The sequence below is a fragment of the Macrotis lagotis genome, chromosome 5 (genome assembly GCF_037893015.1).
Source record: "Macrotis lagotis isolate mMagLag1 chromosome 5, bilby.v1.9.chrom.fasta, whole genome shotgun sequence".
NCBI classification, from domain to species: domain Eukaryota; kingdom Metazoa; phylum Chordata; class Mammalia; order Peramelemorphia; family Peramelidae; genus Macrotis; species Macrotis lagotis.
Genome location: NC_133662.1, coordinates 26,584,881 through 26,612,260, shown reverse-complemented (window position 1 = coordinate 26,612,260; position 27,380 = coordinate 26,584,881). Strand labels below are relative to the sequence as shown.

General features: G+C 37.1%; 1 protein-coding gene across 6 annotated transcripts in view; it reads left to right on the top strand.

The window, feature by feature from the left end:
• The window catches only part of ADGRF5 (adhesion G protein-coupled receptor F5), a 173,548-nt gene that overhangs the window by 80,801 nt on the left and 65,367 nt on the right, over nucleotides 1–27,380 (top strand). For all 6 annotated transcript variants that reach the window (XM_074237123.1, XM_074237128.1, XM_074237127.1 and 3 more), the window contains 7 exons: nucleotides 5,370–5,436; nucleotides 16,917–17,078; nucleotides 21,032–21,205; nucleotides 21,973–22,079; nucleotides 23,696–23,754; nucleotides 24,472–24,614; nucleotides 26,553–26,771. In XM_074237123.1, the coding sequence (XP_074093224.1) occupies nucleotides 5,370–5,436; nucleotides 16,917–17,078; nucleotides 21,032–21,205; nucleotides 21,973–22,079; nucleotides 23,696–23,754; nucleotides 24,472–24,614; nucleotides 26,553–26,771 (931 nt within the window). The remainder of the gene's footprint in view (nucleotides 1–5,369; nucleotides 5,437–16,916; nucleotides 17,079–21,031; nucleotides 21,206–21,972; nucleotides 22,080–23,695; nucleotides 23,755–24,471; nucleotides 24,615–26,552; nucleotides 26,772–27,380) is intronic.

Below are 27,380 nucleotides of genomic sequence, written 5' to 3'. Positions count from 1 at the left end.
CTTCTTTAGTTTCACCTGGTCATTTCAGCTTACATGGTGTTTTTCCTTATCTGAATTCTTATTACATGTAATGTTACAAACAACAAAATAATAATGATGATTATGATAATTAACACCTGCTCAAACAAGATCATAGAATTATCTTATGAAATCATAGAATTTAAAATAAGAAAGGACTATAGAGATCATTTAGTCCTACTCTCTCATTTTACAGATGGGAGAACTGAGTATCTAAGAGGGAAAGAGACTTGCCTAGGATCACACATGTAGGAAATGGCAGAACCTTTTTACTGTTTCATTTATATCTATCATATCTCCCTAACTAAACTGTAAGATCCTTAATAATAAGACTTTTGTTTAATTTTATTTGTATTCTTCACAGAAAATAGTTTAATAATTCTCCCTCATTTTTATTAGACAAAGAAAATAAAGCCAAGAAAGGGGAAATACTATGGTAGAGGGGAAAGAGCTCTAAAGTTATAGGTGTGGCTATGTGGTGCAGTGGATAGAGCACTGGCCCAGGAGTCAGGAGTACCTGAGTTCAAATTTGACCTCAGACACTTAATAATTACCTAGCTGTGTGGCCTTGGGCGAGCCACTTAACCCCATTTGCCTTGCAAAAAAAAGAGCTCTAACTTTTTGAGGTTGAAAGCCTGGGTTAAAATCCCATCTTTAATACTTGGTACCTATGTGACCTATGTGATCTCAGTTTCTTCATCCATAAAATGGGGAGAAGGGTTGTCCTCTAATGTCTTTCCCACATTCAGAATTGTGTTTCTATTATCCTATGAAGCAATTTAGCCAGAAGAGCACAGCTAGTGAATGATAAAATGAGGACTAATGGGTTCAAAATGAAATGAGCTCCTTCCAGGAATGCTGTAAGGCTATCAAGAACCACTTTGTAGTTGATTGTTAAATTTTCAGAGTGAGCATTTACATATCAGAAAGAGCCAAACACTACAAATCAAGGTTTGATTTATTATTTTGCTAATTGTCTAGAAGAAGAAAGTAATAGATAAAGTGTTAGTAATGTAGACTGAATTTAAAAACATGTCAAATGTATAACAGGGAATCTATAGGTGAATACACACTATGCCTAGAGACAAGAGGACCTGGGTACAAATCCTACCTCAGATATTTACTAGTTGTTTGACCCTGAGAAATTCATGTGACCCTGCTTGCCTCAGTTCCTCATCTGTAAAATTAGCCAGAGAAGGAAATGACAACCATTCTAGAAGTTTTGCAGAGAAAATCCCATATGGAGTCACAACTGATACAATATAACAGTTTATTACTTATTCATCATTTATTATTCATCATTTATTCATTCATTAGGAAAGCCAGTTGTTAAACATTTACCCCCACACTGCCTACTTGGCCTTCTTCTCTAAACTTTCACCTCTGACCAAGAGAAATATATTAAATGGATCTTTAGCTTTAGTGGCATTGGGGAAAAAGGGGGAAAGGGATTTTGTTCTTGCCTGAGAGGATAGTATCAAAAATTGATTATCAGGAAGCAACATTGCTTCATAAATGTCTCTGTTCTCTACCCTAAAGGACAAAAATCCATACCTGTTTCCATTCCTGACTAGGAAGTGTGTGGGGGAGAGAGAGAGAGAGAGAGAGAGATAGAGAGAGAGAGAGAGAGAGAGAGAGAGAGAGAGAGAGAGAGAGGGAGAGAGAGAGAGAGAGACACAGAGAGACACAGAGAGACAGACAAACACACAGACACACAGACAGAGACACAAAAAGACAGAGCTAGAGAAAGAGAGAGAGAGAGAGAGAGAGAGAGAGAGAGAGAGAGAGAGAGAGAGAGAGAGAGAGACGGACAGATAGACAGACAAAGATGGAGACAGTAGAGAGAGAGACAGGCAGAAAGACAAGGAGTGAGAAGCAGAGAGTGACAGAGACAGGCACTAAACAAAACAATAGAGAGACAGAGTCATACAGAAAGAGGAAAAAGAAAGACAGAAACTGAAAGAGACAGAGAGAGACAGAAACAGGAGACAGACTGAGACAGAGAGAGAGTTTCTAATTTCCTATCCTCCCATTGCTAACCAAGGATGATCAGAATAAGGAATTCAAAACATCCTTTTTGCTTCTGTCCCACTTAGGAATTGGAGCCAAGTGGACAGGAAATAGAAAATTAGTAGCAGTATACATTGCCTCTTTACCCTCCTTGGCCCCTAAGAATATAAATAAAAATTCAACATGAGAACAGCAGCAGAGCTATGGGGACCACACGATACTATAGAAAGTGGACCAACTCTTAGCTTGGCTGCTTGCTGTGCAACCTTGAGCAAGTCACTCTGATCTCAGTTTCCTCAATTATTAAAATGATTTCTAAAGATCCATGCTTTTATCTTTTGGATATCTATCATTCTCCAAACTCATTCACAAAGCATTTATTAAATATCTACTATGTGCCTGGGTATCTCAGATCCAAGAAAGAAAGAACAAAGGAATGCTAGTAGAAAGAAAATACCTTTTTCACCCTTTACCCGAAGTTCTTTTAATGCAGAGGGTTTCTTAAATTGTGTATGGTATGTGTGCATGTATGTGTGTGTGTGTGGGGGGATGGACTTTTTAGCAGTCTGCTAAAGAAGTCTAAAGGCCCTTCCCAGAATACTGTTAGTGAAAAATAATTCCCCCCTCTCCTCTCATCTTTTCACATGTGTAATGAGGAGTCTCAGAATAGAAGTGCCCTAGGGAGACAGAAGCATAAAAATCACATTGAAGATTAATTGACAGATATTATTAGGTTCTTTCTTTTACTGGGAGAATGTTATGTGGAATTACGTCCTTGGGGAAGGGAAGGGAGAAGGATTTAAAGGAGGGGAAAGGAATAGAAGAGTGATCAAAGCAAAAGTCCATGCAGCTTTATCTTTAGGACTAGAAAGGAACAAAATGAAAGAAATAGAAAATTCTAGGCAATTTGTAAATGAGAAATGTTGTAGAATGAATCAAATATTTAAGGGATTCAGGTAAAGGAAAAGAATGATTTTTTAAAGTGGATTTTTTATTCAATATTGGAGATAAAAGGGAATTAACTGGAGTTTATTATTAAATAAATTGAGATGATTGAGTTTATGAATAAAGCAGAATACAATGTGACATGCACAGATCTACATTTTAGGAAAATCATTTTGGCAGCTGAGAAATGGCAGGAGCATGAATTGGAGAGGGGAAAGTCATGAGGCAGGGAAACCAGCCAGCAGTAGTCCTTGTGAGAGTGATGAGCACTTGTACCAATGTGATAGAGGCTGTCACCTCATGAGAGGATGTACCAGACTCATTGTTACAGATACAATGGTATTTAAGAAAGGTTAATTTAGTAGCAAAGTTCAGGGTGAAGTCTACCAATGTATACCTAGACCAGGGAGAAAACTAAGAGGCTACTGAAGTTACTCACATATGAGCTGAAAGGCTAAGGACTAGTCTCTAGTACTTCTTGCTGTGCTGATTCAATGAATATTTGCTGATTAACCATTGTTGCAGTGGCAGTGAGACTAGGGAAATAAATGTAAACATCATAGAGACATTTCCAAGGATGGATCAAGAGAACATGGTGATTGATTAACTAAAGAGATAGAAGAAGAGTTGCTTAAGGTTTCAACCTGGAGAACTGGAGAAAATGATTATACCAGGGCGGCTAGGTGGCCTAGTGGATAAAGCACCGGCCTTGGAGTCAGGAGTACCTGGGTTCAAATCCGGTCTCAGACACTTAATAATTACCTAGCCATGTGGCCTTGGGCAAGCCACTTAACCCCATTTGCCTTGCAAAAAAAAACCTAAAAAAAGAATGAAAATGATTATACCATTCATAGAAAAGGTAGAATTGGAAAGAACAAATTGCAGAAGAAGTTAAAGATCAGCTATTTTGTTTTAAGATGAATTGACATATGGCACTCAAATGAAGACATAAGCAATCATATAATGTTTTGAGGTTTTACAAAGTCCTTTATAAATATTATTTCATTTAGCCTTCATGGTCATCCTGGAAGGTAAATGCTATTATTTCCTCCATTTTACAAATGAAGAAACTTGAAGTAAAAGAAAAACTTTCCCTTATTTGTAAGAGTTTGAGCTAGTAAAATGTTTGAGTCTACTTTTGAACTCAGGTTCTCCTACCTCTAGTTTCAGTCTTTATCCTAGCTAGCCCAGTCTAAATGAAATAATATCTATAAAGCACTTTGCAAATCTGAAGATGTTATAATTTCTAGCTGTTTTGGATAGAGCACTGATCTTGGATTTAGGAGGATGGAAGTTTGAACCTGGCCTCAGACACTTGATTCTAACTAACTAACTGTGTGACCTTGGATAAATCACTTAACCCTGATTGCGTTGCATCCAGGGCCATCTCCATTTGCCCTGATTCATATCTGGCCACTGGACCCAGATGGCTCTGGAAGAGAAAGTGAGGCTGGGGACAGCACCTCCTCTCTCAAATCTAATTTATGTGTTTGTCACCTTACTGATGTCATGGTCTTCTTCAGAAATGAAGGACAAATATTGTTGTTAATGGGGAAAGAGCACATCTAGATGAAGGTTCAGCTGCAGGGTGGATGGAAAGATCTTATGATTTATATGGCAAATTTGGCAGAACAGATGTTCTTAGAATACATTTGTACCCTAAGGGCCAGATAACAATATTTAGGAAGTCTGGAGGGTATAGAAGCAAGGCAGATGATAAATGGTTCTACCTTACTGGAATGATCATAGCTGTGACTCCCAGCTCATTCAAACTATGTCAGCAACCATGTCAGTCTGGTCTGCATCCAGTGGGGTTAAATGGACCTGTGACACAGGTCCATTTGGATGAGAAGACATAAAGGTCAAAATGAAGTGGGAGTTGGGAGATTCCTCCTTAGGGAGTGGGTATGGGAGTTCATCATGCAATCAGGAGTGGAAAAAGGCAAGGATAGAGTGGTACAGTGAATAGACTACCAGGTCTAGAGTCAGGAAACCTCATCTTTCTGAATTCAACTATAACCTCAGACACTTACTACTAGTTATGTGACCCTGGACAAGTTATCTAATCCTTTTTGTCCCAGTTTCTTCATCTGTAAAATGAGCAATAAAATGAGAAGAAAATGACAAACTACTCCAGTATCTCTGCCAAGGACACCCCAATCAAGATCACAAGATTTGGGTTGAAATAACTGAACAACAATGAGTTAAAATTACTTTGTAACTATAATTCATATTTATCTATCAATCTTTCAACAAAAGTAAATGTGTCCAAGTGCCAGAAATGCTCTAGGGATACAGACAGCAGGCACTCTAGCACACAAATAGGCAGTGGGAAGTTATCAGGAAGAAGAAATTTTTGACTGTGTTTTTTTACTAATTCTCCATTTTTCTTTCAGATCCATCAGAGACATGAACTAGAAGGTGGGAACTCTAGGGAAGAGTTGCTAAGACACAAACGAGCTGGTAAGTGAACTCTTTTGCAAGTATATACCTTCCCATAATTCTAATAAAACATGGAGAATCTAGGTAGTGCAATGGATAGAGCACTGGCCTTGAAGTCAGGAAGGAGGATGGTAGTTCAAATCCAGCCTCAGACACTTGCCACATACTAGCTGTGTAACCTTGGGCAAGTCACTTAACCCTGATTGCCTCTCATCCATGGCCAACTCCAGTCATTCTGATTCATATCTGGCCACTAGACCCAGATGACTGAAGGAGAAAGTGAGACTTGTGATTTAGCACAGCACCCTCTCTCAAACCCAATTCATGTGCTTGTCATGGCATCACCCCCCTGATGTCATGATCTTCTTTGAGAATGAAGGACAAACATCATCACCATAAATAAAACATATGGAATTTATGACTCTTTATTCTCCAAATAGGATAATATGTGGAGAAGAAGCATTTGCAGTGATAGAGTGGGGAAGTAAATATTGGAAGCTGGATTTGAACTCAAATCTTCCTGTCTCCAGGTTCTGCTCACTAATGCAATGAGGCACTTAGCTGCCTAAGGGTTCATCTTTTCCCTCTGATATTTATGCTAGCTGTGTGACCCTGATGAAATCACGTAACCTCTATAATATCTACTGATTCATAAAGGATTAGTATGGGCATTAGTGTAATTATAATTCCTATATCAGGGGATCCCCAAGCTCCCAGGATCACAATTTCTTTAAAATACACAATACAAAATATGACATGCTATGTATTTATAACCTAAACAGTTTATAAATTTGGTGTCTTGGGGAACTCTCTTAACCTTTTCAAGAAGTAAGACACTCCAAAACTTTCACCAGGGACAGGTTATGAGGTGAAGGAAAAGCTTGTGTTTAGTACAGAGAAGGAAGGGAAGAATGAGTAGGAGAAGGCTACTGGGGGGCAGGGGGAGTGGGGGACAGTATACCTTGGAGCAGTCCCAAATTTCTATTCTTTGACAAGCAGTCTTCAAGTGTCATTGCCAAGGGATCAAAGGATTATAAAGGCTATTATAAGTCTACAGCTCTCAGGGACCTTGGAAGTCACTGGGAATAATATTACCTGTGGTAGTCTGCCTATGGGCAGCTAGGTGATACAGTGGATAGAGTGTAAGACTGTAAGACTCATCTTCCTAAGTTCAAATCCAAACTCAGATATTTATAAGCTGTGTGATGCTGCGTAAGTCACTTTAACCCTATTTGACTTAGTTTCCTAAGCTGTAAAAATGAGCTGGAGAAAATGGCAAACCATTTCAGTATCTTTTGCCAAGAAAACCTTACATGGGGTCACAAAAAGTCAGACATGACTAAATGAACTAAACAGCAACAAATCTGCCAAAGTCCAAAAAAGTTTACCATTTTATGAGTATCATAGAGATAGTAAGCATCTGAGGTGAAATCTGAACTCAAATCCTATAACTCCTTAGTGCTAATGGAGAGCAAAGGTGGGCCAGTGAAGAATGTGGATAGAGAAGCTCATCCAAGCAAGTGTACCAATATTATTGTCAGGGTTGGGGTAGGTAGACCAAGGATATACCCTCAGTAACATATCCTCTATGATATTTTTCACTATGTTCACTATGTTCCTGCTGCCTCTCTGTAAGTACAGTCTGCCTTTCAGATCAATAAGGACCTATTTAATCTTATTCTTTATCCTACCACTTATTCTATAGGAGATGTAATTTTTATGCTTCGAGCAGGATATGCCATACTTGCTCAAGGCTTGTTACACCCAGTACTATTTCAGGCCTAGAGACCTAAAAGAACTAATTGAGCTGTCAAAAGTAGACAATGGGTTTAGAGTTTGGTCTGCAGTCCTCTGTTATCAGTTGACCTTGAAGTATATAGACCTTGGGGGTGGCTGGCTAGGTGGCACAGTGGAAAGAGCACTGGCCCTGGAGTCAGGAATACCTGAGTTCAAATCTGGCCTCAGATACTTAATAATTGCCTAGATGTGTGGCCTTGGGCAATCCATTTAACCCTATTTGCCTTGTAAAAAAAAAAGCTGAAGTATATAGACCTTAGAGACTTGAATAAGTTCATGGAGTCCCAGGGAACAGATGAAGCTACCTATGGTAAAAGCTGTTGTTTAAATCATTTCAGTCATATCCAATTCTTCATGGCCTCATTTGGGGTTTTCATGGCTGAGGTGCTAAAGTGGTTTTCTATTTCCTTTTCCATCCCATTTTACAAATAAGGAAACAAGGTAAACAGAGCTAAATGACTTGCCCAGAGTCACATAGGTAGTAAGTAACTGAGACCAGATTTGAACTCATGAAGTTGAGTTTTCTTGCTTCGACGTCCAGTGTGTCATCCATTGTGACACTTACCTTTCCCTGAAGCTAAGGCAGAAATCTGTCCAAATGTTCATATATGCCTAAAATGATTGTGTAAGCATTCATTTTATTCTTTCATTGTCTTACCTCCCAGTGACATTCAAACCAAAACAAGATTATCGTCTAGCTTTTGCCTTTAAAAATAAAGTTTCTCCTCTGTAACTCCATCTCACGACCTGGCTATCCCATGACAGGAAAAGGATAAGAGAGAGGCCAAGTTGGTTTTTTCAAACATGTTTGCTCCCCAAATCAAAATATTTGAAGATGAGTTCCTGCTTCAGGTCCCTGCCAAGGCCTTCTTGGGCTCAGGATCCTTGCTTCCTCTGTAGCAGTTGGTGACCTTACAGCTGTGAAAGTAATGTTTTCCTGAACTTCCTGTTGAGAGTGGACATTTTTTCTTTTTTTTATCCTGACTGGCACTGTCAATGAGAGAAGCTAGTTCTCCCCATGGAAGGGAAACAGCTCCTTAAGGAGACATACCCAATGCTTTCCTGGTTTGTTGTTATCAAAGACAGTAATTATAATGATAAATCAATAAGAAAAATATTATTTCTACTTACTATATACATAGTCCCTATTTGCTCTTGGGGTGGGTGGTGATAGCTCAAAGAAGACATGGGGCATGAAAGAAGGTAAAGAGCTAAATTTTAAGCCTGAATAGCTGAATCATGGTATTCTTGACAGGTGATTCTAGACAAAGTCCTAGAGCTCTGGATTTGGTACAGGAAAACTTGGGATCAAACTCAAACTCTGTCATTTACAAGATATACAACCTCAAGCAAGTCACTTAACTTTTCCACACCTCAGTTTCTACATTAAAATGGGAATAATATTGCTTTGTGGTATCTGTTTTATATAGTTGTTGAATTTAAAACACAATGGCAGAACTTAAAGAGCTATTTAAATACTAGTTCAAAGAACAGCTCACATTTATATGTGGCTTTAGGATTTCAAAGAATGTTATAATTAGAAAGGTGATAAACTACAAATTTGATCTTAAGGGAAATTTTAACAGGGAAATGCTAGAAATTGAAGTTATTTATTGATGGGAATTCTCTAAATGAGTTCAGTTTGTTTACAAAAGATTTCCATCAAACTTTTCATAATTTGTGTGTGTGTATGTGTGTGTGTTTCTGCGGTTGGGGGTAGGGGGACTTGGAGGAAGATTTATGAATATATTGTTAAAGGAATCCCTCTCTCCCAAAGCAGATAGGCTGCTGTTCAATTAATGTTTGTTTCAAATCCATAGGGTTGGAAAGGTGGTACAGTGGATAGAACATTGGACTTAGAGTCAGTAAGATCTTTATTAGCATTTGGACTCAGACCTTTACTAGGGGTATGACCCTAGGCAAGTCACTTAATTCTCTTGCCTCAGTTCCATCTGTAAAATGGGACACACTGAAGAACAGAATGGCAAGCAATTCCAGTATCTTTGTCAAGAAAACCCATAGACAAAAGTCCATAGGTTCACACAGTCAGAACAGTTGAACAATTAATGTGTCAGATGCTATATAAGCACTAAGGACACAAAAAATAACAAAGACAATCCCTGCCCTCAAGGAGCTTACAATCCTATAAAAGAGACAGCATGCAAACAAATATACAAAGCAAGCATTATATAGGATAATTAGAAAATAATTAGCAGAGGGAAAACACTACAATTAAGAAATTTTGAAAAGGTTTCCTGTAAAAGATAAAATTTTAGTAGGACCTTAAAGGAAGCCAGGGAGATCAGTAGGCAGAACTGAAGAGGGAGAGAGTTCTAAGCATGGGAAACAGTCATACTTTTAGAGGAAAGGTTCTTAACCTGGATGCTATAAAACCTCAAAAGGATATTTTTAGGGGTCCGTGAATCTGGATGGGAATAATATATCTTAATTCCAAAATATTATATTTCCTTTGTAATCTTATTTATTTTATTTTATGTATTCAAAAACATCATTTGAAGAGGGGTCCAGACACTTTTTCTAAATTTCCAAAGTTAAAAATCCAATTATCTGGATTGTCCAGGGTTCCATAATTAGTATATGTCTGAGGCAATGCTTGAACACACATTTCCCTGAATCTCAATTGCCTATTCCAAGACTCATAAATATTTAGGTCATACAATTTTGAGTAATAATAGCATCTTCTTAAAGTGGCATAGGGAAGACCTTTGAGTTCAAGACCTGCCCCAGACACTTAACTAGCTAATCACTTGACCTATGTCTGTTTCAGTTTCCTCATCTGTAAAATGGGGAAAATAATAGCAAGAACCTTCCAGGTTTATTGTGAGGATTAAAGGAGATCACGTTTGTAAGGGGCCTAAAGACTTGTATAAATGCTAATTATTATTATAAAAAGATTATTATTATTATTATAGTCACATCAACTTAAAATTATTATTCCATAGTTATATTAACTTATAGTTTTAATTATAAATAGTTATTATATTAGCATATGGTTATTATTCTTATTATTATATTAACATATTATATATATAACATTATATAATATATAACTTATTATAAAAAGCAGAAGAAATATGCATAAAGCAGAGAAAGCCGAACAGTACAATAGGAAATATTTGCTCTGAAGTCAGTTCAAATCTCACTTTTGTTAGAAATTAACCTCCCCAAGCCTCAGTTTCCCCCTCTGTAAAATGAGGGGGTTGAGTCTGGGGTCCCTTCCAGCTCTCCATCTATCTCAGGACTTCCCAAAGGTGTACTAGGAAGAGTTACTCCAGTCAAACAAGGGCAAGGTTCATACCAGCCTGAAGTAGCTCACAACAAACTGTATCCTGAGTCCTTCCTGCAGCCCTGGCAACTATGATTTACTGGCACTTTCTGACCCCAGTCCAGGAAACGTGATCTGCTCCTGAGACTGCCAAGGGAATCTTTGTGTTCTCATGGCTATAATGTTTGTTACAATAAAATACGGTATTACTGTTGTCCTTGGGGTTGTAGGTGGTGATAGGGGCTGGGAAAAGAGGGAGGTTCAAAGGCCGGCTGTTCTCTAGGCTTGTTTCTAGGTCTGCAGTCTGTGTCTGATAGGCCTCTTATGTGGTTACCTGTTGCTTTACTTTTCCAGAGGAGAGAACCTGAATATCAATGGAAGAACCTCTTCATTCTCCCTGGTGGTCTTATTAGGACATCTAAAACAAATTGCCCACCTTGTTATCTCCTTTCGTACTCATAGATCCTTGGTTCAAATCCTATCTTGATGCTTTCTACCTGTGGAATCTTGGACTTTAGTTTTCTCACCATTAAAATCAGGAATTTTGACCAGAGGTGCTTCCCCAGCTCTATCCAGCTCTGGAAGGAGCCTTAAGAAACATCTAACACTGTCTTCCTCCTCCCATTTTGCAGATGACGAGACTGAAAAATCAGAATAGTTAAATGCCTTACTCAGAATTATACAGAAGTAAATCTTATAGCCAGAAGCAGCTTGATACACTTGGAAAGAGCAATGTATTTGGAATTGGAGGATCTGAGTTCAATTCCCAACCATGCCACTTGAAACTTTTACTTTTTTTTTTAACTTTTTTAACTTTTAACTATAAAATAAAGATCCTAAATCCTCAAACTCCAGACCCAGTATTCTTTCCTCAGGATCTTCTCACATGAGATATGAAAGATAAGGAAGAGTATCTTAATTTTAAAAAGATCTATGATGTTTAAAAGTTCAAGACAATTTTTGAGTAATTTAGTCATTCAATAATTTATCATTTATACATTTAATCATTTTATTAATAAGTCTAGTATGTTTATTAATTGAAAAAATAATGATAGAAGAATGAGAGGTGGGCTATTTGAGGATTTTGAGGTATATGATTTAGATTACCCAAATATTGGTCAAAGAGATTCTCAATTTCTATATTACCTGACAAAAGAGAGAATCCACATTCTCCCAGAACTGTTTGAGAAAACACAATAAACAGGAATCCATTATCTTTGACCTAGATTTCCCACATTTGTTGACTTTTGAATGAAGAAGTACAAGAGGGGAGAAAACCCTTAGTTCTGATTCAATTATTAGTTATTAATACAAGAGAGAAATAATCATTTCTCCCAGGTCACATAGTCAGCCATTGTCATTAGAATCCGAACAGTCCTATGAAGTTATTTATGTAAGAAGCTGGACATCTCATCCAGCGTTCCCTGACTGCCACCTCCAGCTGTCACAAGTAACCCAGATGTCTGAAGAGCTCTGTCAAGACAGTTCTATTCTTCAGACTGGAAGATGGATCAAGTTCTTTGATCATGGGATGGGATGGGACTGGACCCATAACTTCATTGTGATGGAGAATTTCTATTGGGGAAACTGCCTCTTATTAAATAAACCACCTGCAATTCCCCTGCAATTTAGTCTTTGAGACTTGCCTGGGGCAGCGAGAGATGAAGTTACCTGCCCAGGGTCCCTCAGCCAATATATGTTAGAGACAGCTCTGAGTGCAGATTAAAGCATATTTTTCCACTTTATTTTTCTAGTTCCACTTTTTATGCAACATGTCTAATATGGAAACATATTTTTAATTTAAATTTATTTTTTATTAAAGATATTCGAGTTTTACATTTTCCCCCCAATCTTGCTTCCCTTCCCCCACCCCCCACAGAATGCACTCTGTCAGTCTTTACTTTGTTTCCATGTTGTACCTTGATCCAAATTGGGTGTGATGAAATAGAAATCATATCCTTAAAGAGAAGTCTAAGAGGTAACAAGATCAGACAATAAGCTATCTGTTTTTTTTCTAAATTAAAGGGAATAATCCTTGTACTTTGTTCAAACTCCACAGCTCCTTATCTGACTACAGATGGTACTCTCCTTTGTAGACAGCCCAAAATTGTTCCTGATTGTTGCGCTGATGGAATGAGCAAGTCCTTCAAGGTTGAACATCACTCCCATGTTGCTGTTAGGGTGTACAGTGTTTTTCTGGTTCTGCTCATCTCACTCAGCATCAGTTCATGCAAATCCCTCCAGGTTTCCCTGAAATCCCGTCCCTCCTGGTTTCTAATAGAACAATGGTGTTCCATGACATACATACACCACAGTTTACTAAGCCATTCCCCAATTGAAGGACATTTACTGGATTTCCAATTCTTTGCCACCACAAACAGGGCTACTATAAATATTTTTGTACTAGTAATATTTTTACCCTTTTTCCTCATCTCTTCAGGGTATAGTAGTGGTATTGCTGGGTCAAAGGGTATGTACATTTTTGTTGCCTTTTGGACATAGTTCCAAATAGCTCTCCAGAAGGGTTGGATGAGTTCACAGCTCCACCAACAGTGTAATAGTGTCCCAGATTTCCCACATCCCTTCCAAGAAACATATTTTACATAATTTGACATGTATAGGAAATATCATATTGTTTGCCTTCCCGGTGAGTGGTGGAGGAACTGGAAAGAAGAAAAATTCAGAACTCATTATTTTGAAAAATGAATGATAAAAAGAGTTTCTTCCCTTTGAAGAAAGGACTCTTTTTTACTTTATATCCTCAGTGCTTAGGATGATACTAACAAAATGACCCTTAACATATAGTAAATTTGTTAACTTGAAAATAAATTTTAGAAATAGGACTTGTACCCAGGTCTTCCTGGATCTGTATTTGGTTTTCTATCCACTAAATAAAGCTGTTTCTCTTCCCTTAATTATATCAGTGAAAAAACAAAAGGACTGGACTCCAACAAATGAGAGATCAGTATTGGGAATTTACCTCCACTGAGAATGGTTTCTAGAACGGATAAGGGAAACTGGATGTTTGGAGGGATATTTACCTGCTTTGTGACCAAAGGGAGAAAAGAAACAAAAGAACTAACATTGATTAAGAATTATCTCCCTCCCTCTCCTCCATCCTCCCGAGTACTAGGACATCATCTACTAGATGAAGTCAACATGTTTATATTTCACTATTTCACTGGGTTGTGGAATGGAAATTTAATTTATGCCTACCTTTACTGGATATGACTGAAAGAGTGGCCCTTGTCAGGACTGCCTGGCAAAATAGTTTTGTTTGCTTAATCCTTTACAACGGAGAAGCCAACATTATTTATTATAGTTTGGGGCCAACTTTCCAGAAATGTCCCTTCAAGATAAGTGCAGTACTTCAGGGATTCATGGGAAAGAAGAAGGGAAGTCACTGTTTGCTTATGCCTTCTGGGGCTACTGATAGATCCACCCTCTCTGGCACTGATGATACTTGGAATAGACCACAGTCCAGATAGGTCATCAAAGTTAGAAAAATTCAGAGAATAACAAGGCCTAAAAGATGACATGGTACAGGGGAAGATTTCTGACTCTAGAGTCTGAGAATATAGGTTCAAATCTCTGATTTGATCTTATATCCAATACTTTCTTTTAGGTCTTGTTTTCCTCACCTGTAAAATGAAGAAACTTGATTAGCCAACTTCTGATCCCCCCCCCCAACTCTGGATTTATGGTCCAAAATTTAGTTCTAGCTCTCTCGAGAAAGTCATTGAGCCTCAGTTTCCTCATCTGTAAAATGAGGGGATTGTACTAAATGATTTTTAAGCTCTCTTCTAGTTCTCAAGTCTATAATCCTTACCACATTGATCTGGTTACCTTCAGACTCAAAGAAGATGTCTTTGACAACAAAGCATTTAAAAAAGATTAAATGGGTAGCAATCACTGAATAACTACTGGCATCTTTGCTTCCTGGGGTCTAAAATTGATATGTTAATGACCCCATACAGTCAGAGTTCCAATCATTCCTAACTCAATTGAAAGTGTTCTTGCAAGGGCTAACTACAAGCTATTAGAAAATGAAAAGCAGTTCTCAAATACTAATCATCACTAGACTCCAGAGAATCCTATTGCCAAAATTTTTCAAAGACCTAGACCAAATAAAGGAATGGAATCAAAAGACTATCTCTTGTGGAATCAGTGATAGTGAAGTTGAGCCAAGTGGCCAATGGATCAGGATACTCTGGCTTCTCTTAACTTCTGTTTGCCTCAGTTTCTTCATCTGTAAAATGAAGATAATAATAGCATCTGCTGTCCAGGGTGGCTGTGAGATAATGTTTATAAAGCACAGTGAATGAATATCAGTGGCTATTATTACTTGGACTTCTAATTTTAACAGAAAACTCTCCTGTGCTTATGTAAATGTTCTTACCTTAGATGTGATTGCTAGTATAATTCCAAACACTGAGTTCGCTATATTTCTATTAGATTGGTAAAGGGGTGGTATATATGAGGAGAGATAATGTTTTGTTCCAGGTCATGCAAGCAAGGCTAAGATTTGAACTTGTGTGAAGAAAAATCTCTGCACTATTTTTCAGAAATAGTAACTTGAAATGCTTGAAATAATAACAAACAGATCGTTTTTGCCTTATGTCTTGTCCTTCCCCCAAATGTTGCTGGTCCAAAAGGTAGTAGGTAAGTTGTTGTTGAGTCATTTCAGTTATGCCTGACTCTTCATGCATACCTCTTCTTGGCAAGATATTGGAGTGAGTTACCATTTCCTTCTCCAACTCATTTTAGAGATGAGGAAACTGAGGCAAACAGGGTTAAGTGAATTGACCAGGGTCACTTGACAATGACTGGTTGAGGCCAGATTTGAAAGATGAGTCTTCCCTATTCCATTCTATGTTCTGTGCCACCTAACTGCCTTGTAAATAGGGCAGGTTCTGCTTAACAATGCCAGGCAGATATGACTTCAGATAATGCAATGTACTTCCTATTTCTTGACAGAGAAATAATGGGCTAGAGATGCACAATGGGATACACTTTCTCAAGACATGGCCACCAGATTGTTTTGTTGTATGTGCAGTGGGATGGGGGTAAAGATTAATAGGTTATTACAGATGAGTCAAACAAAAGAACATCAATAAATTTTTTTAGTGCACAGAAAAAAAAGTATAAACTACAATGGTACACATAGACATTTATCAAAGTTTGAATGTGAAAAGAAAGCTGGGGGGGGCAAAGTTATAAGAACATGAAGATGTCTGAATCAGGATCTTGAAAGAATCTGCAGAAAGAAAGGGGTTTCAGGAGGTGATGGTCAGGAACAAGTGCTTCTGAGGCACAAAGGACAGTCTGTACAAATGCAAAGAGGCAGAGGTCGACATTTAATATATGAGGAACAGAGAGAGATTTTTTTTTCAGGATTTTCCAGTGTGGAATGGAGAGTTTTATACAACCATGCTAAAAAGTCAAGGGTAAGGTTTAAAGGCTTTAAAGACTACAAAATACACAGTCATTGGGTTTTTTTTCTTTATCTTAGATGCAATAGGTAACCACTGAATTTTATTGACTATGGGTGTGACATTGTCAGACCTGGATTTAAGCAAAATCATTTTGGCAGATGGATGAAATGAAGGAATGATGTGGGGAAACTTGAAAAGTGATAAAGGCCTGAATTAAGTTGATAGCTAGATAAGTGGAGAAAAGAGGTTGGGTGTGAGAAGGAGAAATAGCAAGATTTGATGACTGATTATATATGTAAGGTAAGGGAAAGTGATGGCCATATATACATATATGTGTGTTTGTGTACATATGTGTGTCAATCATTGGCACAGAGTATAATATTAAGGATAATTAAGCTCATTGAGGCTAATGTGGTAAGAAGAATAGGAAGATCTAGAACAGAGCCTTGGAGGATGCCCACAATTAGAGTAATATTCTGGAGACAAAGAAGGAGTGGCTAGAGAGGTTAGAAGAAAACTAGGATAGAGTATTCCCATGAAATGCCAAAAGAAAGGATGATTGAAGAGGAAGAGAAGGTGATCAACAGAATCAAATCCAGTAGATAGGTGGAGAAGAATGAGTCCTGAAAAAAATCACTAAATCTGAAATTAACAATTGGTTAGTAAATTTAGAAATATCAAATGAAGTTGAATGATGTAGTAGGTAGGAAGTTGTTTTGCAAAAGGTTGAGGAGGAGTGAATTGGGTATACAAAGAGTGGAACAGTACTGAAACAAACTATATTTGTGCATATAAGCAAACACACACACACATATATTAAGCTCCTACTAGAAACACATGCATATTTTTTTCTGCTAGGATTCTGAGTCAAAATTCTTCACAACAGTAGTCACCAACTCATTGCACTCTGCTCTCTATGAGTAATATTCCATTCATTGTTCCTTCTGCTCATTGTAATGGTCCTTCTCATGTTTTCTTTTCAGCAGCCACAAGCAGCCGTACACCTGAAGAATATGATATTGAGCTTGAAATAAGTTTTGAAAATGCATCCCTTCTGGAGCCTTTCAAAGCTTACCTAAAAAATCTCAGTTTTCCAATACAAATAAATGCAAGCATTGACATTTTAAGCATGAAAGTTACAACAGGTAAGTACTAAGTCACTATTGTATCCTTCAAGGGCATGTGTAAATCAGGAGACTGGTCCTCAAGAGTTCTTCTGAGTGAGAAAAAAATGATTTAATAAACAAGTTCCCCCCAAGGGCAGTGCATAGATATAACTAGTGAACTTAGGACTCAGATCAAGCAGCATGTATCATGTCCTCAAATCAACTTTTTTTAAAAAAATTCAGTTTTATGGGGGAAAGATTTGGGAATGCAAGAGATCATGTGGGAACAATCTCAAAACTCCATCCCATGAGCCATCAATTTTTAGGGGCAAAGATCTCAGGAAACCATGAGGCTGCTTCCTGGAAATCTGTTTCAGAGTAACAGTGAAGAAGAGGGTTAGAGCAAAGATGAACTTAGCTAGGTTTCAAAGTCCAAAAAAGGAAAGTTCAGTAGCTTCTTATTTTTATTCAATATTAAGATTATGTAAGTACAACAGAGGTATTGTGTTGTAATATCTGGAGAGCTTATCATGAAGTCAATAAGACATGGTTTCAAGTTTTGTCCATAATACATGAAGTTATACAGTCTCAGAAAAATCACTTCATCTCCCAGTTTTCTAGGAAATTCTCTAAGACTCTAAATTTCAAAACAAGTGTCAATCTACATTGGTAGAAAGTGTTTATTATTGGGAAATAAATCTCACAAATATCATATATCAAATAAATTCTCATAAATCTAGTCTGAGAAGATCACGCATCAGGAAGTTGAAACCATGCCTTGCATGTGAATTGGATTTAAATTAGGGAGTATTATGCAAACTCACCAATCTCACTTTCTCCTCTGGAGCCATCAGGGGCAAGCTGTAAGATATAGATCAGGGCAACCTGTGCTGCTGAAGAAACAATTCCTGTTACCATCTGCAAAAATATAAAATCCCATCTCTCTCCCTTTCCGACCAATTATGGTAGTGAGTTTAAGGTGGTTGCTGTTGTTAATTTAGTCATGTCCAACTCTTTGTTATTCCATTCGGGATTTTCTTGGCTAAAGTATTGGAATGGTTTGCTATTTCCTTCTACAGCTCATTTTACAGATGAGGAAACTGAGGCAAACATCATAAAGTGTCACACAGCTAGTAGATGTCTGAATCCAGATTTAAATTCAGAAAGATGACTCTTATTGACTTGAAACCAGGCCCTCCATTCTTTGTGTCACCTACCTGCCCAAGAAAACCCAAAACCTAAGGGATAAAAGAGGGAGGCATATAAGAGGTAAAAGAAGATTATGAATGGTAAGGGTTTGTCTTAGGAAGGGAAGTCTGAGGCAATAACTATTGACATAGACATGAGGCTACTATCAAATATCCCCAACATAAAATTCATGTTGTTGGATGATGTGGAGATTTTCCAGGTTCTTTTCCCCCCTTGTAATATTTCCTTGTTCTGTAATTATTTTTTCTTTAGGTCTGCTTAATATGCATACCTAGACAAGATTTTATTTCTTCATCCAATCATAAATTACAGGCAAGGTTTTCCTAGAAATGAGTTTATGTCACAGCTATGGATACCACCTTTTTTGCTTTTGGGTGCTTCTTCCATCATTCATAATGATCATAGATGAAAAGTTGTAAAGAAACTTAAAGACCCATTTAGTCCTACTCCTTCATTTTACAGAAAAGGAAACTGAGATCTAGAGAGGTTAAGTGACAAGCTCCAAAACATTCAAAACAATATTTGAACCCCCATTCTCTGACTTTAAAGTTAATATACTGTAATGTTAGGAAGACTTATCTTCCTAAGTTCAAATTTGACCTCAGATACTTCCTAACTGTGTGACCCTAAACAAGTCACTTAACCCTGCTGCTTTAGCTTCCTCATCTGTAAAATGAGCTGAAGAAGGAAATGGCAAACCACTATAGTATCTCTTCCAAGAAAACCCCAAATGAGGTCAACAAAGTGTCAGACGTGACTGAAATGACTGAAAAAACAAAATATATTTTTTAAGCAGTCATCAAATTTTACATAGTGGTTCCAACTTTCCTCTTTTTTTTTTTTCAGAAGAGTCTCCTCTTCTGAATGCTCAGGTGTTTGGAACTTTCTGTCATTCTAAGTTAGTTCCTTCATTATACAAGAATTCTCTTCATTACCTTAAAGCAGAGTACAAACAACATGGGATAGGGCATGTTCGCAGAAATCTGGGGAATTCTCTATCAGACTACCCCCTGACAATTTTTACACTTAAACAGTAAGTGGTAAGGTGGGTAATAGAAGGTATTCAGTCAGAAAAATCCAGGTTTAAATCTCATACTTTCTAGCTTCCTGGTCTTGAGCAAAATATTTTAACCTCTGTGTGCCTCAGACAATTCCCTAGCATGGACCAACCAAGTCAGAGATGGGTTCTGAAGGTAGATTTAGTTTCAATATGTTGCCAAAATTCCACATTCTTTGTATGTGCTTATGCACAGTGGATACCATTACATTATGGAACACATTTTAACTAATTACATATTTAAAATTTATTATCTTTTGCTTTTTATCATCTTCATTTCCAAGCATATTCCTTTCCCCATCTCTTTCTCAGAGGGGCATCCTTGGTAATAAAGAATTTTTAAAAAATAATTCAGGACAGCTAGGTGTCTCAGTGGATAGAGAACCAACCTTGGAGTCAGTAGGACCTGAGTTCAGATCTGATCTCAGACACGTAATAATCTAGCTGTGCGACCTTGGGCAAATCACTTATTCCCACTGCCTTAAATAAAACTTAAAAAAAATAATGCAACAAATCTAATGAACATATCATTCAAGAATAATAGGATATACAATATTTAATACTCAAAGAACCCCACCACTGAAAAAAAAAAGGATGGAAATTTTCTCTTTTGTTCTTTGGAGCTAAATTTGATAGGTTGTTGTTTTGATTGTTTGAAACAATTTCTAATGATGGCATCTCAGGGCAAAGGAGAGACATTTTTGAACACAGGAAGAGATGCCTTCTCGTTGCCCTCAAGTCTATGTGGGCATCCCTATTCAGCCTGTATATAAAACCACTCCCCTTCCAAAAAAGAGCTGATTTCCGTGCTTCTGCTTTCTCAGTGATCATGCCAGCACAACTTCTGCGCTCACAAAAGGCTGCAGTACAATCTGAGTTTCTAGTCAGAGCTTGGTTATTTTTCCTCATTTCACAGAAAGCTTTGAGGAAATCTTTTTACCTGGAAGACTCCAACCAGCTTTTGTTTGCAAAGCTTCTTCAGCACCCTTCCAGTACATCCCTGTTCCAAGGAACTGACCGAGTTTGACTTGAAACTGTGTATAACACAAACCTATTTACACTTACATCCAGGAAACTATTTATTATATAAATCAGTACAGGCAGCTGATGGAAAGAGTCACAACATGATCTTTTAGCAGTCGGTACATAATACTGTGCTATTGTTTGTGTCTGTCTGTGTGTGTGTGTGTGTGTGTGTGTGTGTGTGTCTGTGTCTGTGTGTGCATGTGTATGATGTTTGTGGTTTTAGAAATTATAGTATCAAGACAAATTAGAAAAGTTTTGACAAAGTCTAATTTGGATTTGTTACAACTGGAAAATTATATATAATCAATGAATCAACAAATATATTCAACACCTGTTATGTGCCAAGCACTTTACCAGGTACTGGATAGGAAGGGAAAAAAGAAAGGAAAGGAAAGGAAAGGAAGGAAAGAAAGAAGGAAGGGAAGAAAGAAGGAAAGGAGGGGAAAAATAGAAAGGAGGGAGGGAGGGATGAAGGAAGGGAGGGAGGAGAAAGAAAAAAACAAGGAAAGAATGAAGGAAGGAAGGAAATGGGAAGAAGGAAGAAATTGAGTCCCTGCCCCCAAGGACCTTATATTTCAAAAGATACACATATTTGTACTTTCATTTGTACTTGTACTTGAGTAAATCTAAAGAAATGTTTGCCCTGCTGCAAGAAAAAACAATCACAACTCTCTACCTTCTGTTTTTTGACTCATGCTAGTATGCAGGCCCAATGGAAATGAGACATTTTGTTCTTGTGAAAGTGGATATAAGTGGCTCCCGGAAGTGTGCCTCAGTAACCTCCCTTGTCAAAGTTATCACACCTCAGTCCCAGAAGACTGTAGCTGCCTCAAGGAAATGCCTGCTAAAGGACCCTATTGTCAGATTCTAAAAGGTAAGCAAGAGTTCCATTTATGTCTTAGCTATTTCTTTTGTTTTGGCTGTTTAACATTAACCTGAAGAATTCTCTAGGCTCTAGTTCCTCTATTCTGGTACTGCAGAAAATTCTTGAGATTTTAAAATACCACCCCCCCATCCCTACTTTATTCATTTAAAAAAATTATTTTTTTTTTGCAACTACATGCAACAGAAAATGTTACCAATCATTTTTGCAAAGTTTTGAGTTCTACATTTTTCTCCCTCCCTTCCCTACCCTCTTCCCCCCACTGCCAGAAAGCAATCTAATATAGGTTCTACATTTATAACCATGCTAAACATAAACATGCGAAACTGAGTGTGTTGTGAGAGAAGAATCAGATCCAAACAGAAGAAACTATTAGAGAGGGAAAAAATTACATAATACATAGGACAACTTTTAAAAATTGAAGATAAGGGGGTGGCTAGGTGGAGCAGTGGATAGAGAGCACAGGCCCTGGAGTCAGGAATACCTGAGTTCAAATCCGGCCTCAGACACTTAATAATTACCTAGCTGTGTAGCCTTGAGAAAGCCACTTAACACCATTTGCCTTGCAAAAACCTAAAAAAAAAATTTGAAGATAATAAGCTTTGGTCTTCATTTAAACTTCACAATTCCTTCTCTGGATAAAGATGGTATTTTTCATCACCAGTCTTTTAAAAATTGTCTTTTATTATTGTTCTAATGACTTTATTCATTTTCATTGTAACTTATTTTATTTTTACTTTTTTTCTTCAATGTATAAGATATTACCCTAAAGATGTCAGTCAGACTCAAGATGGACTTTCAGGATGATCTCAGGAATTCTTCTTCTGCCCTATATAGGTCGTACAAAACAGATTTGGAGAGAGCGGTATGTAACGATTACAGGAGTCTCTAAAACAGTAAAATTCTCTCTTGGTCTTGGTTCCCAGGCCAAGTGAGCAGTATAAAGCAAGCATTCAATAACTTCACCTTGAATTGGGACTACTCTGTCCCCATGAGTGAAGGTCATTTTCAAATTCTTTTCCATATATAGAAAGAAGGTTTGAATACTGCTTACAAAAACTGAGGCTCAGGAGATAAGCTCCTTTGAACTACAGAGTTCAGGAATATAGAACACACGCAATTTAAGATTGGATTGTAAAGCCCTCCTAGGGTGGGAGTTGCAAGTTCTCATTCTAGGCAGAGCCATAAGAAAAGAATGGAACTACACAAGGGATTCTTCTGTAGATAGAAGAATTGTGATTTTAATTTACTGCATTAAAACTACATGACAGGGGGCTGCTAGGTGGTGTAGTGGATAAAGCACTGGCCTTGGAGTCAGGAGTACCTGGGTTCAAATCCAGTCTCAGACACTTAATAATTACCTAGCTCTGTGGCCTTGGGCAAGTCACTTAACCCCATTTGCTTTGCAAAAACCTAAAACAAAAACAAAAAACAAACAAAAAAAACTACATGACAAGTTATCCAAAAACACTGATTCCAGACACTTGTAATAGACAACTATTAACAGAGTAAGAGGTTACTAGCTCTTCTAGTGCCTTTTAAGAACAATTTTACTGGGGAAAAGGATGGAGCCTGAGAGAAGAGCTTTGGGATAAACTGGTCCCTTGAGGAGTAAGATCCCATCTCCTGTCCTCTGGATAGAGAGAGAGAGAGAGAGAGAGAGAGAGAGAGAGAGAGAGAGAGAGAGAGAGAGAGAGAGATGCTGGAGAGTTAGCAAGATACAAGATGGAATGAAGGTGGAGAAGCACTTCCTGGGGGGGTGAAGCTGACCTCTAGTAGCTTGCTATCTTAAGAAACTATTCCTATAAAATGCTAAAATAATTGTTTCTACCTGCTGAAGGAACACAACCATTGTAAGGACCCTCTAATTTTTTTCCCAGTCTGTGGTTTCCCCCACCCAGCTATAACTCTAATCTTCCTCCACCCCACAAATTGGATTCATAAAATCTTTTGATCAGAGCATTTCTACATATAAACATTATCCTAGTCCATGGTTAAGAGCAATGTCCTTGGACATATTCACTTAAGCCAGTTAGAGAGTTACTTCTTTAAAAGAACAGAAGGCTTCTTCAGAGTCTGAGGGACTCAGACCTCCTGAAGCTTCTCTAGGAGGGAGAACTGGCATTCAAAGAAACAGACTCTCCAAGCCATGTGAAACCTATATATATATATGGAGAGAGACTTGCAGATTTCAGAACTTCAGATTTAGAACTTCATACCTCCAAAGGAGATGTCAGGTAGCTAAATATTCTTGGTTATTAAATCAGATATTTTTGAATCTCACAGCAGAGTTAGCTTAATGAAAGGAGGAAATTCTTTTACTATTGACAATGAAAATTAGAGATTATTAACATTAGGATTTAAAATTTTTGTAGAATTTTTCCACATTGAAGTGTCTCATATTGAGAGGGTTTCATTGTTGGAAAAAAATGCAATCCAACCTCTCTTCTGAAATCTCTTTCAATTACTCTTGTTTTTCAGTTCTGGAAAGGTTACAGTATTTTACCAGGCTTCAGAACAGTGATGATTACAGGCTTCAGGTAAGCAAATTATTAGTCTCTTGCTAATAAAAAAAACACTGAACTTAGAGATAGCACAACTGGGGCTGAATCTTAGCTCCAAAACTGATTAAGCCTGTGTTCCTAGACAAGGAATTTAACTTCTTTGGGCTTCAGTCTTGTCTGAAAATGGGAAGAATAATTGGAAACCATGGAATCCTTGAAGTTTGAATCCTGGCTCAGACTCTTTCAAGCTGTGCATGGGCAAGCAATTTCCTCATCTGAACCTTCATTTCCTTATTTGTAAGATAAGAGAGACAGATAGACAGATGGACAGACAGACAGAGACAGAGAGACAGAGCTAGGGAGACAGAAACAAACAGATAGATGGGTGGCTGGTTAGGTGACTGGATGATGGATAGATGGATGGATAGGCAGATAGGCAGATGGATGGAAGAACAGACAAGCAGACAGGCAAACAGACAGACAGGTAGGCAGAGACAGACAGATACATAAACTTGGAAAGAAAAGAGCTGAGGTCTCCAACTAGATGATCACTTATTATATGACCTTGGGCAATTCTTTTCACCATCCCTAAGGCTGTAATTTGACATCTCTAAAATAGAGACGATAATATTTCTATGACCTAACCCACAGTTATAAGTCAAGTGGAATGATGTATGTGCAATGTTTTGTTAACTCTAAAATGTTATATCAATGTCAGCTATTATTATTTTGATCATTTTGGTACATGTGCAGGCCTGGAAGTATTGTCGTTAAATACAATGTCCAGACAGCAAAACCAACACCAATACAAATGAAGGAAGCAAATGACAAAGTCAAAGAACTGATCAATTCAACATATAGAATGGATGCCCTAACCTTTGAAGCATCTTCTGACAGTAAGAACTTCAATTCTCTATATTTTTTTTATAAAGAGAATTATATTTTGTCCAAAATCCAAAACTGTACAAGTCAAGACCTGGAGAATTTCCTTATAGGGAGCATCCAATATCAAATACAGTTCTGTGATTCTCTGATTCCAAAAGTGATTTAAATTAAGCATGACTTCATGTGGAAACAGCCCCATCATGATTCCCCTTCATATAGTACTTCCTTTGATCTGAAACCCAAACTGCCAGTGAAATAAGATCACTAGAACTCTATTCTGTACTCTATTGCCCTGAGAAAACCAAATGTGTGGGTTTTATTTTTAAAGGTAATATAAACATTTGACCATCTTAAAAGGACCACAGACATTCAGAAGAGCAGTGGATTCTACATTTACACTTATTTGAGTTATCAAGTTTCAATATAAATAATATAAAAAAGTTATTCACAAAATTCTATGAGAAAGATCCATTCAATCCAATCTCCTATACTTTTTCTATAGGGAATACTATATGATAAGTATTGATATTCAGAATGACAATCCCCTCACAACACTATGAAGTCTTATTGAGTCTTATTGAATTATTAAAAATAGATTAATTTATATTCAAAATTTTTTTATAATAAATATACATTTATTATATCCCAATTCTCTTAAAATTGGCAATCCATTTAAGATAACTCAGCTAGTCAGAGCACCCCACTCTCTCAAGTATTCCTGGTAAGGAGTGTTTTCTAAAATCAGCATAGTAATGGCTATCATTTTGTTGATAATATGAGAGTAACTGTGAGTGATATTCAAAGATAATTTCTTTTCTAGGAGATAAGGGCCTAATTTTAAATGTATGTTTCAGTGCTTTATAAAAGAACATTTAATAATTTTTAGAAAGCATGCTATTATAAAGTGCTGTTTAAGTGTCAGAACTCAGGACCAGCAGTATGTAGGGGAAAGACGGAGGATGGTATTAAGACTGCAGTCTTTTAAACTCTGGATATGAGACACACCAAACTGGAGAAATCCCACAAAATTTTAAATAATGTCAGTAATCTTTAATTTTCAATATCAATTGAAAAATAATTTTCCCCTTTAGTTAGGATAGCCCCACCATGAGATTCAAAAAAGCTAATTTTGTGACATAACTAACAGTATTGGATATTTTGGGGGAGCTCAAATGACAAAATGATGAAATTCATATATAATATAAATATATATATTATATGTATGCATTTATGCGAATACATATCTTTATGTATATCTATATATCAACCTTGTAACAATTATAACTATCACAAAATGGAAAAGGCTACCTGGTTAAATAAAGAGCTCTTCATTGTTGGAAATACTTAGGGTGTTTGTTTGAAATCTATCAAAGAGATTCCTACATTGGATAAGAAGTTGAACTAAATTAATTCTAAATTCTCTCCTAACAATCTATTATTTTTATATTAATTTTTATTATTTTTGTTTCAAGTTTCATACTTATAAGATGATGAATGATGAATAATTTAATGTAAAGAATAAGTCAGGACAAGAAAGACATCCATCACCTGATCTTTGCCACCTTCCCCTTATCTTCCACTGAATTCAAAATTTATAAGGCATAAAACAAAAGAAAATTTATGCATTATAAACAAAGGAATAATAAATAGAAAAACAATAAATCAATTAGTGACTTTGATTTCATCTGTGAAATACTTTGATCTATATATCTTCCCACTATTTTTAACATTATCATTTGCAGTTTCAATTAAAGCAGATAAAATAGCAAAGTATATCAAGTCTGCCTCGGTTTTTTGCATTTTCAATGTGCCACAAAATTACTAGAGAGACCTTTTGCTTATTGTAGCAGCAATGAGATCCCAAATCAGGGTTCACTGAATAGATTTCTATCCAACATCCTTGCTTTTCTTTGTATTTTGGTTGTGACATCTTTCCTTTGGATTTTTAGATGAAACAAAGTTCTCCATTGATCCAGAAATCATCTATGAAGGGGATACAGTGAAAATGAGATGTGAAAATGAAGTGCAATCCACAAATGTAACCTGGCGCCACCTTGAAAGGGCCACAGACATTCAGAATAGCAGTGGATTTTCCATTTACACTTACCTAAACCGCCAAGTTTCAATATCAACCCTCACAATTTATAACATTTCTCTGATTGATGCTGGTATGTTTGTTTTCTTTTTGATCAGTAAGCTGATTGGAGTGGAATGTGATGAAAACTGATAAACAAAAATTTCTTCAAGTCAAGAAAAATGGGCTAAAAATAAACTGGGATCTGTAGAAATCAAGCAAATCTTTTGGAAAGTATATAGATTCTTCAAGTGTTAGGTTGTTTTGAGTTGGTTGATTGATGGTTTATTTGTTGATAGAGCTATGAAGTTAAGCTCCTAGAAATATAACTTTCATTTCTTAAGTTAAAATGCAAAACAAAAAACTTGCAATAAATGGTATGTGTTGCAATTCAGTGATTTCAAATGGTCTTTGAGGTAGCCACACAGTAACCGGTGGCAAGAATTATTAGGGCAGGGATCCATAATTAATTTTGCTTTTCATGGACTCCTTTAGCAAGTAAACTGCTCAAAATTATGCAGACAAGATGAATCAGAGATAAATCTGAAACCCAAGGTTTTCTGGTTTTGAGACTGATTCTCTCTGCCACTATATTATATATCTCTTGCCCGTGTCCTCTGGTAAATATGCCACAGGAGATCGACCTGACATGTGAGGCTCCTTTTTCATGCTGTCCTATCATGGTGGGGCGGGATATCAGTAG